At 39.4% G+C, this 11,761-nt stretch overlaps 1 protein-coding gene across 1 annotated transcript; it reads left to right on the forward strand.

Moving 5' to 3' along the window:
* Nucleotides 1-1,811: 1,811 nt before the first annotated feature.
* On the forward strand, nt 1,812-9,376 carry LOC115827545 (WD repeat-containing protein 5-like). The gene is made up of 14 exons (XM_030791423.1): nt 1,812-1,853; nt 2,493-2,609; nt 2,937-3,045; nt 3,347-3,420; nt 3,616-3,705; nt 4,261-4,350; nt 4,839-4,922; nt 6,437-6,492; nt 6,750-6,796; nt 7,145-7,220; nt 7,306-7,339; nt 7,604-7,678; nt 7,849-7,936; nt 8,182-9,376. Exons 2-14 carry the CDS (start codon nt 2,529-2,531, stop codon nt 8,280-8,282), a joined length of 1,005 nt encoding a protein of 334 aa, XP_030647283.1. The 5' UTR covers nt 1,812-1,853; nt 2,493-2,528; the 3' UTR covers nt 8,283-9,376.
* The last annotated feature ends 2,385 nt before the right edge of the window (nt 9,377-11,761 follow it).

Below are 11,761 nucleotides of genomic sequence, written 5' to 3' on the forward strand. Positions count from 1 at the left end.
CGTGTCTGCAAAAGTTATGATAATATTAATTCCGTTGCCAGTGCCTCGTCATCAATGTAATCAAAGTTAAAAGCGTGCACATAAGGTATACTGGCAATTCATTAGAGGAATGACATTGATCTGCGAAGCGTTCAGCACGCGAGGGGTCGAATTTGTGAGAGTCTTAAAAAATAAAAAATAAAACGCGCGTGATAGTCAAAGTGGCGGACTCGTCGCACCCCCCCCCCCCCTAAAATTAAACGATGTATGCTTTCCAGCTTACTAGTACTACATTATGTTCACATTAGAACAAAATTAGGTGAGACGCTGTACAACAATACTGGTCAAGGCGATATGCGTGAAATAAGACGACTATCCAAACAGCAGTTCATACATGAATAGACTAAAGGGTTAGTATCCTATAGTTTAACGATAACTTCGGAGATGATATATGTAATTAATGTTTGAAGAGTTCGCTCTAGTTCAAATCACACCTACAACATCTCTAAGTTTTAAACCCAAAAGCTTTCAATCAGCCACGTGAAGTTTATTTGCTTGCTCTTTATACAATTCAGGTTACCGAAATCTAACGTTAGCTTGCAAAAATAGGCGCCCATAGGCATCTTTGAAGTATTGCGAAAATGGAATAGACTGCTCAAGCTATAAATGTTGCAATTGCCTGCACAGAAATGTACTTCATTCCAAATTAACTTCTTTAAAAGATGGCGGGCAGGGAAAAGATAGGACATCTAGCTGGCTAACTTGCTCCTCCATATCTTTTCCACAAACGATAGCCATTGTGTGCATGCCTTACAGCTAGCAGCTAGTTAGCGGGCTAATTTGAAATCTCCTAATGTACGACACCAATTGCGTTCTACGCAAAATTCGAGCAAGCCGCCAATATTAATACTAACCGGGCAAAATTATTGCAATTCATTTATTGCAATAAATTACCACTAGATGAGACGCGGCATCTATTACATTGTTGCAAAGCACCGAGAATCGGCTTCACTCTGTGTGAGAGAGGCAATCTTGGTAGCTAAGCTAAGCTAGTACACATTCAGTAGTGTATGGAACACGATTGGAATAAACAATCGCCTAAACTAGAGATAAACTTGAATCGTAAGAAGCGCTAAACGTAAATATATATGTTTTACTTTATTTACTTTTATTCCAAGTAGCTCCGGAGGCGTTTTTCTTGCAGGATTTCAGGTAGCTTTTATTGCAGCGAAGAAGCATAATAGATGGCTGGGGTCGACACTAGTTGGGTTGTTTCTCTTGCGCATGCGCAGTGTCGCACAGTATTGTGGTCCTTGTTGTGTTAATGTGTAACAGTTTGCCATGTACAACTGATTTTGGGGCTCTGGTTTTCGCTCTACATGCGGGTTTACTCTTGCTGTAGCTAATTCTGAGTTAGTACTCATGGGTATAAGAAATGAATGAACACACAATTTCATTTCTGATTTTCTAAAAGCTTATTAAATGATTCCAGATGATAACTTGCAACATGCGTCCATCAGACAATTACAGCGTAGCCTAAATATTAACTTTACATGAGAGTAGGAAGTCTTGGGTTTATACACAAACAATCAATAGTAATATTCTTTGTTTTTACAAATAATGTAACCAAATTCTATGCTATTCAGTTATAAGGTAACAGGGTACTTTAAAGATTTCGAAATTGGTTGAAATACCATTAATAAATTGCTGATTCAGATATAGATAAATTTTCTAAAAATAAACGAATGAGTGACGATATCAAACGATATCCGTTATCATGTTGTCATAAAACTGCACAGGCGCACAAGGAACTACCTCCCCAGCTCTCCGAGTTGACAAGTTCTTTTAATGCTAGCCAACAGACGCGTGACAGTGTAAGTTTTAAGAACAACAAACAAAAACCACGAATAATTTTTCGAGGTTACAGTGTTAAGGAAAATTCTCACAGTAAGTCACTTGCTTGTTCGCTTAAAAGTCACCTTTTGGAGTAGGTAAGAATAGCCACTGACGATAAATAGGGGCAGCAAGCCTGCTAACATATTTCATGGCTTGTAGCTAGCTATCCACCTGTCACATTAATAACTTATTTCACAGCAAACAGTGCTGTCGATTAACTGACCAATGAAACAGAAGAGTCGAGGCACAAAGCGGCAGCTTCTTGTCAGCCTGGTGCTTTTCGCCTTAATCAGCTTCTACCGGTTATCCCAGCTAATTATCAGCTATTACACTGCTAACAGTTCTAATGGCAGAAACTCACAAGGAAACGAGGGAGTTACTGTCACTGGCATAGGTTACTGTTATCAGAATTTTCACCGGTTGAGTGGTGGCGTGATTAACGATTTCAGAGCTTTAATGTGTGGAACCATCTGGAACGATCAAGTGTAGCAGATGGAACGAAATGTTGTACTGTTACCATCTTGCATTTCGTTGACTTAGAAGATACTTATAGTCCAAGTCTGCCCACAGCTGGTCTGACTTACGTGTTGTTGTTTTTTTGTTGTTGTCTGTCATAGAGCTTATTGTCATTTTGATGAACAGATGTTGCAATAATGGCAGCGGAGGAGAAGAAATCAGAAACGGGAGCAGTTAAAATACATTCAACTCCCTCTTCCTCTGCAAGTGGGACAAAGGTACAGGCGTCCTCTCTTTGACCAGATCTCTTTCATATTTACCATTCGATTTTCTTGAGGGGGAGAGAACAGGATTGGTTTGTATACAGTGTCCCTAGGTCATTGGTCCTCTTAGGGAAATTGTGTTGCAGGATTTGAATTGAAAAAAAAAAAAAATCAAATGGCCAAAACAATGCTTTTTATGGCCCTCAATATGTTTTACAATAGCAGAAAGTTTCTGTGTGTTTATTTACTACAGCATTGAACTGACACCATATGTCACATTGTGAAACTTTAATGTTGACAAGTATAAGCAAGTAATAACCAATATTGATTCTTTTCTTGTAGACGGCACCCGCAAAACCAAACTACTCCCTGAAGTTTACTCTAGCTGGTCATACAAAAGCTATATCCTCTGTCAAATTCAGTCCTAACGGAGAATGGTTGGCCAGTTCTTGTAAGAGTTACCCAACTTTCTTTTTTGAGGGGATTCTGAAACTGATTGGGAAAAAAACCAAAACCCTTTATGTTTTATTTTCCTCTGTGAAGGCTACCATAGGCAATGCTGTGGCTATTTATTTTTGAGAGACATACCTGTCGTATTGCATCAGTAGTGCTTACAGTAAAAGATTTCTGAGAGAAAGTGTCTATATTTTTTATTCTTCACAGTTTCATTAGTGTTGTTAAAAAATCACACTGTTTTAGTAAAAATGATATAATTTTAATAAGATCATAAGATGAAAAATGGTTGTTTACAGCGGCCGATAAACTCATCAAAATATGGGGAGCTTACGATGGGAAGTTTGAGAAAAGTCTTGCTGGACACAAACTGGTAAGTGTTATGCAGTATTGGTCAGTAGATAAATGCATGTCATTGTGTGATATTTTTCATGAAATTGCTCAGAGGACACAATGACTACAGCCATAACATGTTCTTTACCTTTTGGACTTTTTGATTAACCTCTTTGTGTGTGAGTGTGGATTTGTGTTGATGGGACATTCCAGTAAATTCTGTTTCATCCTTTAGGGAATATCTGATGTTGCCTGGTCCACTGACTCTAATCTTTTAGTATCTGCATCTGATGATAAAACCCTGAAGATCTGGGACATGAATTCAGTAAGGGCTTGACTTAATGCATTTTTAGTTTTGATATGTCATTAAATTAAAACACTCAAGTAAAAAGTATTAATTTCATGTTGGTTACGGTCAATTTTCTTATCCTGTCGATGTTTGTGATTGTAACTTAGAGACGCTCATATAGCTTGTGATGTTAATGTGAATCTTTTCTCCAGTGATAACAGATTGAAATTTTAACTGACTTACAAAGTGATTGTAACGTAGTAATTAAAGCTTGTAAACGGCCACTGTAGAGTTTTTTGTGGTCTACTCCAGTGGTTCTCAGCTCCAGTCCTGTGGACCCACAAGGCAGCATATTTTTGGTCTTATCTATCATTATCATGCTTGATATAACTATTGAACTTATTCCTGAGTCTTTGGCCTCTAAAACAGGTGTAGCTGTTGTCACATATTAAGGAAAATGTGCTGTTTAGTGGGTCCCCAGGACTTGAGCTGAGATGTCCTGACCTACAGTGTCTTAAAATGGGAAGATTTAATTGTAGGTATTTAACACTTGTGTCACTAGCAGCAGAATTGCTCTGTCTCCTCTAACAGGGAAAATGTCTGAAAACTCTGAAAGGCCACAGTAACTACGTGTTCTGCTGTAACTTCAACCCTCAGTCCAACCTGGTCGTGTCTGGATCGGTAAGTCCAGAACAGACCTGAGACAGATCCGCTGGATATGAATGACCCGCCTTGTCCCAGTACTCCTCAACGCTCCCTCTCCATGTGACTGTATTCTCCTAGTCATTAATTTGAACCAACTGACAAAGTGAAAACCACCATGAAGTCTCTCATAACACTCGTGTCATGCTTGTTTGGTTTTGCTCAACAAACCGAGCACTGGTAGAATTTCAGTAACTTCAGCGGAGAGGGACAGAAGGAAAGGAGTCATGTAAGGAGTCATGTCTTTTGAAGTACGTTTCCATGGAGACTTCACCAAAGCATTGAGTAAACATCCTAAACGATCTGTTTAGTAATTCCGTCCCGCCGGCACGGTTCAGATCCATGTCGGAAGGTTCCAGAAGTTTTGCCAGCTGGACGTTTTGTCAGATGAGTCTTGAGTAGCAGGTTAATTAGCCCTGATCCATAATTTAGTGGCGATGAGGTGTAATTGCAAATTGTCTTGGCAGTTTGATGAAAGTGTGCGGATATGGGATGTGAAAACTGGGAAGTGTTTGAAAACCCTGCCAGCCCACTCTGACCCAGTATCTGCCGTAAGTACCAAAACAGCACAGACATTTAAGCAGAAAAATAAAACCCTGTTTTGTACTGTGTATAAGTACAATTAGGGGTGGGCGGTATAAACGGTACAGAAAGAACACCGATATGAATTTTGCTTACGGTATGGATTTTGACCGCACCGTGCTGATCGGGAGTGCCCTCAGTACGCTTCCATTGCAGCGAATTTCACTTCACTCTCGTTGAGGCTGTGTGGGGGCAAAAGTCGTTCAGATCGGGCGAAATCGGAGCGAATCCGGTGAAGCAAGCGAAATTGATATGGCGAATCCCTAACTGCGAATGAGAACCACGCAAGAACCAATCAGTTCAGCGTGTGATGTGTTTGGTACGTGACGTCCTCAAGAGAGGCGGGAGTAGCAAAAAATGTCTGATCAAGATGGCGGAGGCTAAAGGCTACATGTATCATGAAAACGCGTATGATTGAAAGATACAAGGGCCACCATTTGTGTCTACATCGACACGGCTTGTTGTTTACATGTTACATGGACATAGTCGGGGCCAGAGCGGTAGTAAAAAGCTGTCTCAACGGCTCTGGTTGGGGCGAACAGACCACCATAGACCTTCATTTAAGGACTCGAACTTAACTGCTACTAACACGATAGCCAAAAAGCTTGCTGTCTTCGCGACAACACCCCCAGAGCAAAAAGCGGTAGGGCGAAATTCACGAGGTGTTTCGCTGTGTGGAAGCCTAGACAGTAGGGCTGCTGCGATTAGTCGACGTACGTCGATGACGCTGCCGCTGAAAATGTGTCGACATCAATATTTTAAAGCGATGCATCATTGTTTTATTTTTACGAATTTACCCTTTTTGATCTCTGAAACGCTTCAATTCATTATAACAAATGTTATAACTGCTGGAACTGCGGCTAGGGCTTCCACTAACGACTATTTTTCTATCGATGAATCTATCGAGTAATCGAGGCATTTTTCAGAGGCTGCCCTTACAAGAAAAAAAGTCAGCAATGGACCAGTATAACAAATGCCCTCACTGTGTACTTGTTCTTAAAACACCTTTGTACTATGTGAAGACTATGTCCTAGTAATACAGTTAAGAGTACAGTAATAGCTGCCATGCGGTTGCCATACCAGTGCTTTACCCCTTCAGAAGCATTCATGTTGAAATTTTAAGAGAAACGAAACTACTGTGATATATACTGTTACCGTCTGTGCATCTATACCGCATCTATACCGTGATATAAATTGTAGGCCATACCACCCAGCCCTAATTACAATATATAATTATAGGCAGTTTTTGAGCAGCATAATTGCCGCCAAGCATATGATTATATGAACCACCTGAATTTTACACAGTTGATTTTTTGATGGAACCTTAGAAGATATGTTTTGTAACTACTAGAATATGCCAGGGTTTGAACTTTACAACACTGATGGGTGGTTACATTTTAGAAACATGTTATTAGCTTTGAAGCGTGTTCTGTTTAATGCTAAATAATTCTAGTATGTTCCGTCCTATCAATTTCCATTCCAGGTTCATTTTAACAGAGATGGTTCTTTGATAGTCTCTAGCAGTTATGATGGTCTCTGGTAAGTCAGTTTATCCGTTTAATCTTCTCACAACATGTTTAATAGAAGCAAATGATAGTTTTTACTTGCTAGGTTCTTTACATGCTTAAATGGACACTTTTCTAAAATCTGACTCAGAAAAGGGGACTATGGTTAATAATAACTGGAGGTGTCATTCGATTTATGAATACATCATAGGTTTCACTCAGCTCTGTCTCACAGCACAGTCTAAAATGTCGTTTTTTTTTTTTTTTTATCTTTTTAAACACCCTTCACAGCCGTATGTGGGACACAGCCTCCGGACAGTGCCTGAAAACTCTGATCGGTAAGTCAAATGTAGAAGCCTAAAGCTACCGCTGACAACTCAGGCGTGGTCACATGTGATCTGTTTTCCTCCCTGAGCCCTGAGAACAACACCCACTTCATTCACTCTATGGAATTTTGCCTCAAAAGTGAAGAGACATCTTGCTGGAGCTCTGCACCAAAATCTGTCCCCGCCAAAGAGTCTTTGGCTATCACTGATTGGATGAATGCATTGTTCAGCATTTAGCAGTTTATCCTTTTATGGAAAGTTGTTTTTTTTTTCAAATGCGAATGCTTATCGGGTTCACTGGCTTAGTTCTGAAATCTGTTGGGTTTTTTTTTTTTTTTGTTTGTTTGTTTGTTTTACCAGATGACGATAACCCACCTGTGTCTTTTGTGAAATTTTCTCCAAACGGGAAATACATCCTGGCCGCAACGCTTGACAAGTGAGCAGCCGTTTAAAACACAAAGCAAAGAAAAATTGTTTTTTAACTGTGTGCAACAGCATCTTAGACTTGTTTTCTCTTTCAGCACGTTGAAACTTTGGGACTACAGCAAGGGAAAAGTACGTGAGATCAGTCACTTTAGTGAAGAGTTGCAACTTTTAAACTTCATTCACTGTGGTTTCTTTTCAATAAACACAACTTAATATATGGCAACAATGTAACACTGAATATCAAAATCAAATTCCTGAATCTGTGTAATAAAGGAAATTGAGTAGCAATGAATAGTTTTACAGTATTGGAAAAGACGTGACTCCGTTGGAAAAGATAGTTCACTGGAAAAACCCCACTCAGATAATCATATGACATGTGGTCTGTTGTCCTAGTGCCTGAAAACATACACCGGCCATAAGAATGAGAAGTACTGCATTTTCGCCAATTTCTCCGTCACTGGTGGCAAGGTAGGAAAACCTTTTTTTTTTTTTTTTTTAGTTTTCATGTGGCTGACTTTTATTTCTTACTTTTAAAAGTGATTTGTTTATCTCGCATACCTGAACCTAAAATGGCATTTTCTGTGGTGTGTGTGTGTGTGTGTGTGTGCGTGTGTTTGATTTGAAATTGTTTTGTATAGTGGATCGTGTCGGGCTCTGAAGATAACATGGTGTACATCTGGAACCTGCAGACAAAGGAAATCGTACAGAAACTCCAGGGTCACACAGGTATAGAGCTGAATATTATTCATGCCGTGGTTCTCTCTGCTTTTCTTCATACTGCTGCCTACCGCTTCAGTCACTGTGCATTACACATACAAATGAGTTTCCTTGTTTTTTAATGCATATTTGCACATCATGTCATCTGATAGGGGATGTGGAAAGTAATGGCGGTTGTGTGAAGGAATCAGATGTCACAGAGTGATGCTACAGTAATGGTTTGATTTAATGTGCTTTCTGTTCTGTTCTCTTAGATGTGGTCATCTCCACCGCTTGTCATCCCACCGAGAACATCATAGCATCCGCAGCTCTAGAAAACGACAAAACCATCAAACTGTGGAAGAGCGACTGCTGAGGAGGAACAGAGGTCGGACGCGTTCGCTCGTCGTCAGTTTGGTCGGACGGGGAATGACACTACGTCAACGGGAAACGATGCGGCGCGGTTTTCAGTTATTTCATTTTAGTCGATTAATTCAGTTGATTTCAGTTATGATGGATCTGAACCCAGTTGGCCGTTTTGAACAAGATCGTAAGATTGGACAGTGAGGAGGACTGTTAGGTTGTATTGCACATGTCTGAGGTGTGTGTGTGTGTGTGTGTGTGTGTTGAGAACGTGGGTAACATGCAGTAATATTTGAGAGATGGGCTGGCCTATTCTACTCAGAAAACGAATTATCCTCATTCCTAATCCCTTAACATCTGGAAAAAATAATTTATTCCTGTTTAACAAGCAGCATATTTCTTAAATGATGTGTGAATATTATTTGTGTGTGTGTGTGTGTATTTTGTTGTCTAATCAGTTTACTGTTTAGTTAGAGAAAAGAAACCCAGGTGAACAGAGAGATGTACCAATACAAAGTCTACTTGCTTTCCATGGGGCCTTGTTTAAAAGGTTGTCTAGGAACTGATTAGCTTTACATGTTGGAGTCGATGCGACAATCAGTCCATGTTGATTTGTTTCCGATATGTTTTTGCATACTTACTTTGTTTCGGTGATGGAGCTGGTTAAACTTTTAAGCTTTTTTCTGTCAAATAATTTTCTGTATTTCTTGTTTGCTACTTTAATGACTTACTCTTGGAAAAAAAAATTACACTGAAATATTGAGCCCTTTTACCTTCTGGATCAGAAATGGTATTTCTGTTTTGTCGTATGGATTCAAATATCCAGCCATTGTGCTTTGAAAAAATACACAGTTTTTCATTTATTGATGATTTTTGTGGCTCCTGTAGTTGAAACCGAAGCAGAAATGCCATCTGATGTTTTGTACATTGCGAGACAGAGCGCGGCCTTACCGCAGTGAGAAAACAGTCTTCTTGTCTTCACAGTGGTCTACTGCATTTGATCCTGCACTGAAAACCAGTTAGTTTTGTTGCTGTTAGTCGTGTGGTTATTATTACAATACGTCAAGACTAATGAAATGACTCCCTTTTGACTCCTTCTTAAATCATTTTCGCTCACCATCTCTGACCGGAGAGAATTCGTCGGAAATCTGTGCAGTACATTTAACTTTATAAAAAAAATATATGCGTGCTTATGGATTTTTTTTTTTCTTTTCAATGAGCAAAACCTGCAAGCGTCGGAAAGTAGTTTATACTAAATAAGTAGAATACTGTTACTTACACTGACAAGAAAGTAGATTTTCAAAGTTTGAAATTTAATAGTCCTTTGAACAATAAACATTGTACAGTAGGACAACACATAACCCATTCTCATTTTATTATATATGTATGTATATGTGTGCGTGTGTGTGTATATACACACACACACACACATATATAAATGGACAAACTTTTCTCTTAAGGTCCAATTAAACATATATGGCAGAGGAAAAGGGCAGTTGTTTTGAATGTACCCCTTCCATCAGTGACTCAGGGGTATCCCTCCATTCACAAAACAGAATCAACATGTACACCTTCGCTGTATACAACATTCCATCGCACAGAAGGAAAGCACAATGTAGGAATAACAAGATAAAATTACATTTGTACAAAAATAGATTTTTTTTTTCCTTTAAAACGCATCTTTGAGAGTGTGTGTGTGTGTGTATGTTTTGCTATTGTAATGAGGTGTGGCTGAGGCCGGCATCATCTGTAATTACTGGCAGATGTTGACAGATGTTCAGATGTTGAAATGTTTGACAGCATTCGTGATATCTGTCTGACATCAGATAAAGACGCCCTGGGATTCGAAAATGACCCTGTTTAACCGCGCTGTAGGACTTCTGCAAAGCTCATTTCAGGGTTTACTGCTTCAGTGCAAAGCTCAGCTTGGTTTACACAGTAGCTCTGCTGTTAACGGAAAAGTACTGAAAAGTGTGGAACCCGAGCGCGAATTTGCACTTTATAAACTTTTGAATCGTTGTCCAGACACCAAACGGAGCTGTCATTTCCCTTCAGCCTCGTCTCACCTTAATGCACGCAAACACGTCCTACGACCTTTTATTGACTGGCTGTCCATAACTGTCTGACCGGGAGTACTTTTGGACCCCGTTTGCTGGTGATAGACCTGTTTATGAGGCTCAGTGTTTTGTGGCACATCTAATAAATTCTTAGCTGAAAGTTGGCTGGTCTTTCCAAAACCCTAACCGTTTCCAGTAAAAACACAGAACTCCGCTGATAGGAAAACACGTATGATAGAAGTGATGTTTTGAAATTCTACAATGGCATCAGTTCTGCTTAGGATGTAAAACAGATGTGAGGGTTTGGCCACAACCTGAATGACCGTACGAATACAAAGATGGTTTTTGACAGAAAGATATTTCTTAGGCCAAAAATTCCTATTCAACATTCAGTAGAAGATATGAACAGAATTGGATTATTAGGCCTGTCCTAAAGGACTGACTTGGTTACCTTGGCGGGTAAATATCGTTCGGGTCGGTGGATCAACAGTATGAAGAAACCTGGAGCACCGTCTTGACTGGTTTTTAACAAGCTCTTTCCACTTTTCTTAGCCTATTGCACCTAAAAACAAATAAGGGTGAGGATATCTTCCAACTGTCGATCCACAACCCAATATTTAACCGTTAATTCACAAAATAAACCTAAATGGTTGTCTGACCCACTCTCCGGTCCATGTGGTGTGAATACTCTGCGGTTGTGCCTGGCTCAGTTCTGCAATATTCTGAATGAGGTTAATGAGTACTAGAAACATACAGATAATGTACAAATTATTGTTTTGCAATTATGTCCTGAAGTCAAACTGTACAGAATGGCAGGAGATTCAAACAACAACAACAGCAAAAAAAAAAAAAAAAAAAAGTTCTTTCTTTAAATATTATTTCATTGAGGTTTGAAAATGGTTATTTTGCTATGGCTGCAAACTCAGAGAACATAATTTTTCCAACTTGTGAAACTTGAGAGAGAATTTTGTTTCAACTTCCAGCCTGAGGATGTGTTGACGTGACCACGTTTGCCGCGCTTTCTCCTTTCCGACACAAGAGGGCAGTAAAACCTCTCTCTCACCCCCCACCCCCCTCACAAACACCAAATAATCCCTGAGGCCAGATTTTTCATCTTTTTAACTTATTGCATATTTTTCATGGCATCGGATGATGTAAACGGTGAAGAGAATTCTTTGGAAATACTTGATGCGTAGTTACGGATCACAGAATCAGAAAAGTAAAAACAGTCCACATATTTTTACGCATTTCTAAAAACAATCCGATGTTTTTCTTTCTTTCTTTCTTTTTTTTTTGTTGCCTTTTTTTCTCTCCCTAAATAGCCGTGTTCAAGCAAACACAAAATTGTCCAAGAAAAGTTGTTTTTTTTTGTTGTTGTTTGTATGGAACACTACAGAACAATCCGTCTCCCGGCCTTGTTGATTGCAGAGAGGAG

Source organism: Chanos chanos, chromosome 14 (assembly GCF_902362185.1).
Source record: "Chanos chanos chromosome 14, fChaCha1.1, whole genome shotgun sequence".
Lineage (NCBI taxonomy): Eukaryota > Metazoa > Chordata > Actinopteri > Gonorynchiformes > Chanidae > Chanos > Chanos chanos.

Excerpts from the sequence above, each read along its gene's own strand:
- LOC115827545 (XM_030791423.1), top strand. The coding sequence starts at position 2,529 with ATGGCAGCGGAGGAGAAGAAATCAGAAACGGGAGCAGTTAAAATACAT. Across the intron at positions 2,610-2,936 it reads CCTCTGCAAGTGGGACAAAG|ACGGCACCCGCAAAACCAAA; the intron begins GTACAGGCGTCC and ends CTTTTCTTGTAG. Across the intron at positions 4,351-4,838 it reads ACCTGGTCGTGTCTGGATCG|TTTGATGAAAGTGTGCGGAT; the intron begins GTAAGTCCAGAA and ends TTGTCTTGGCAG.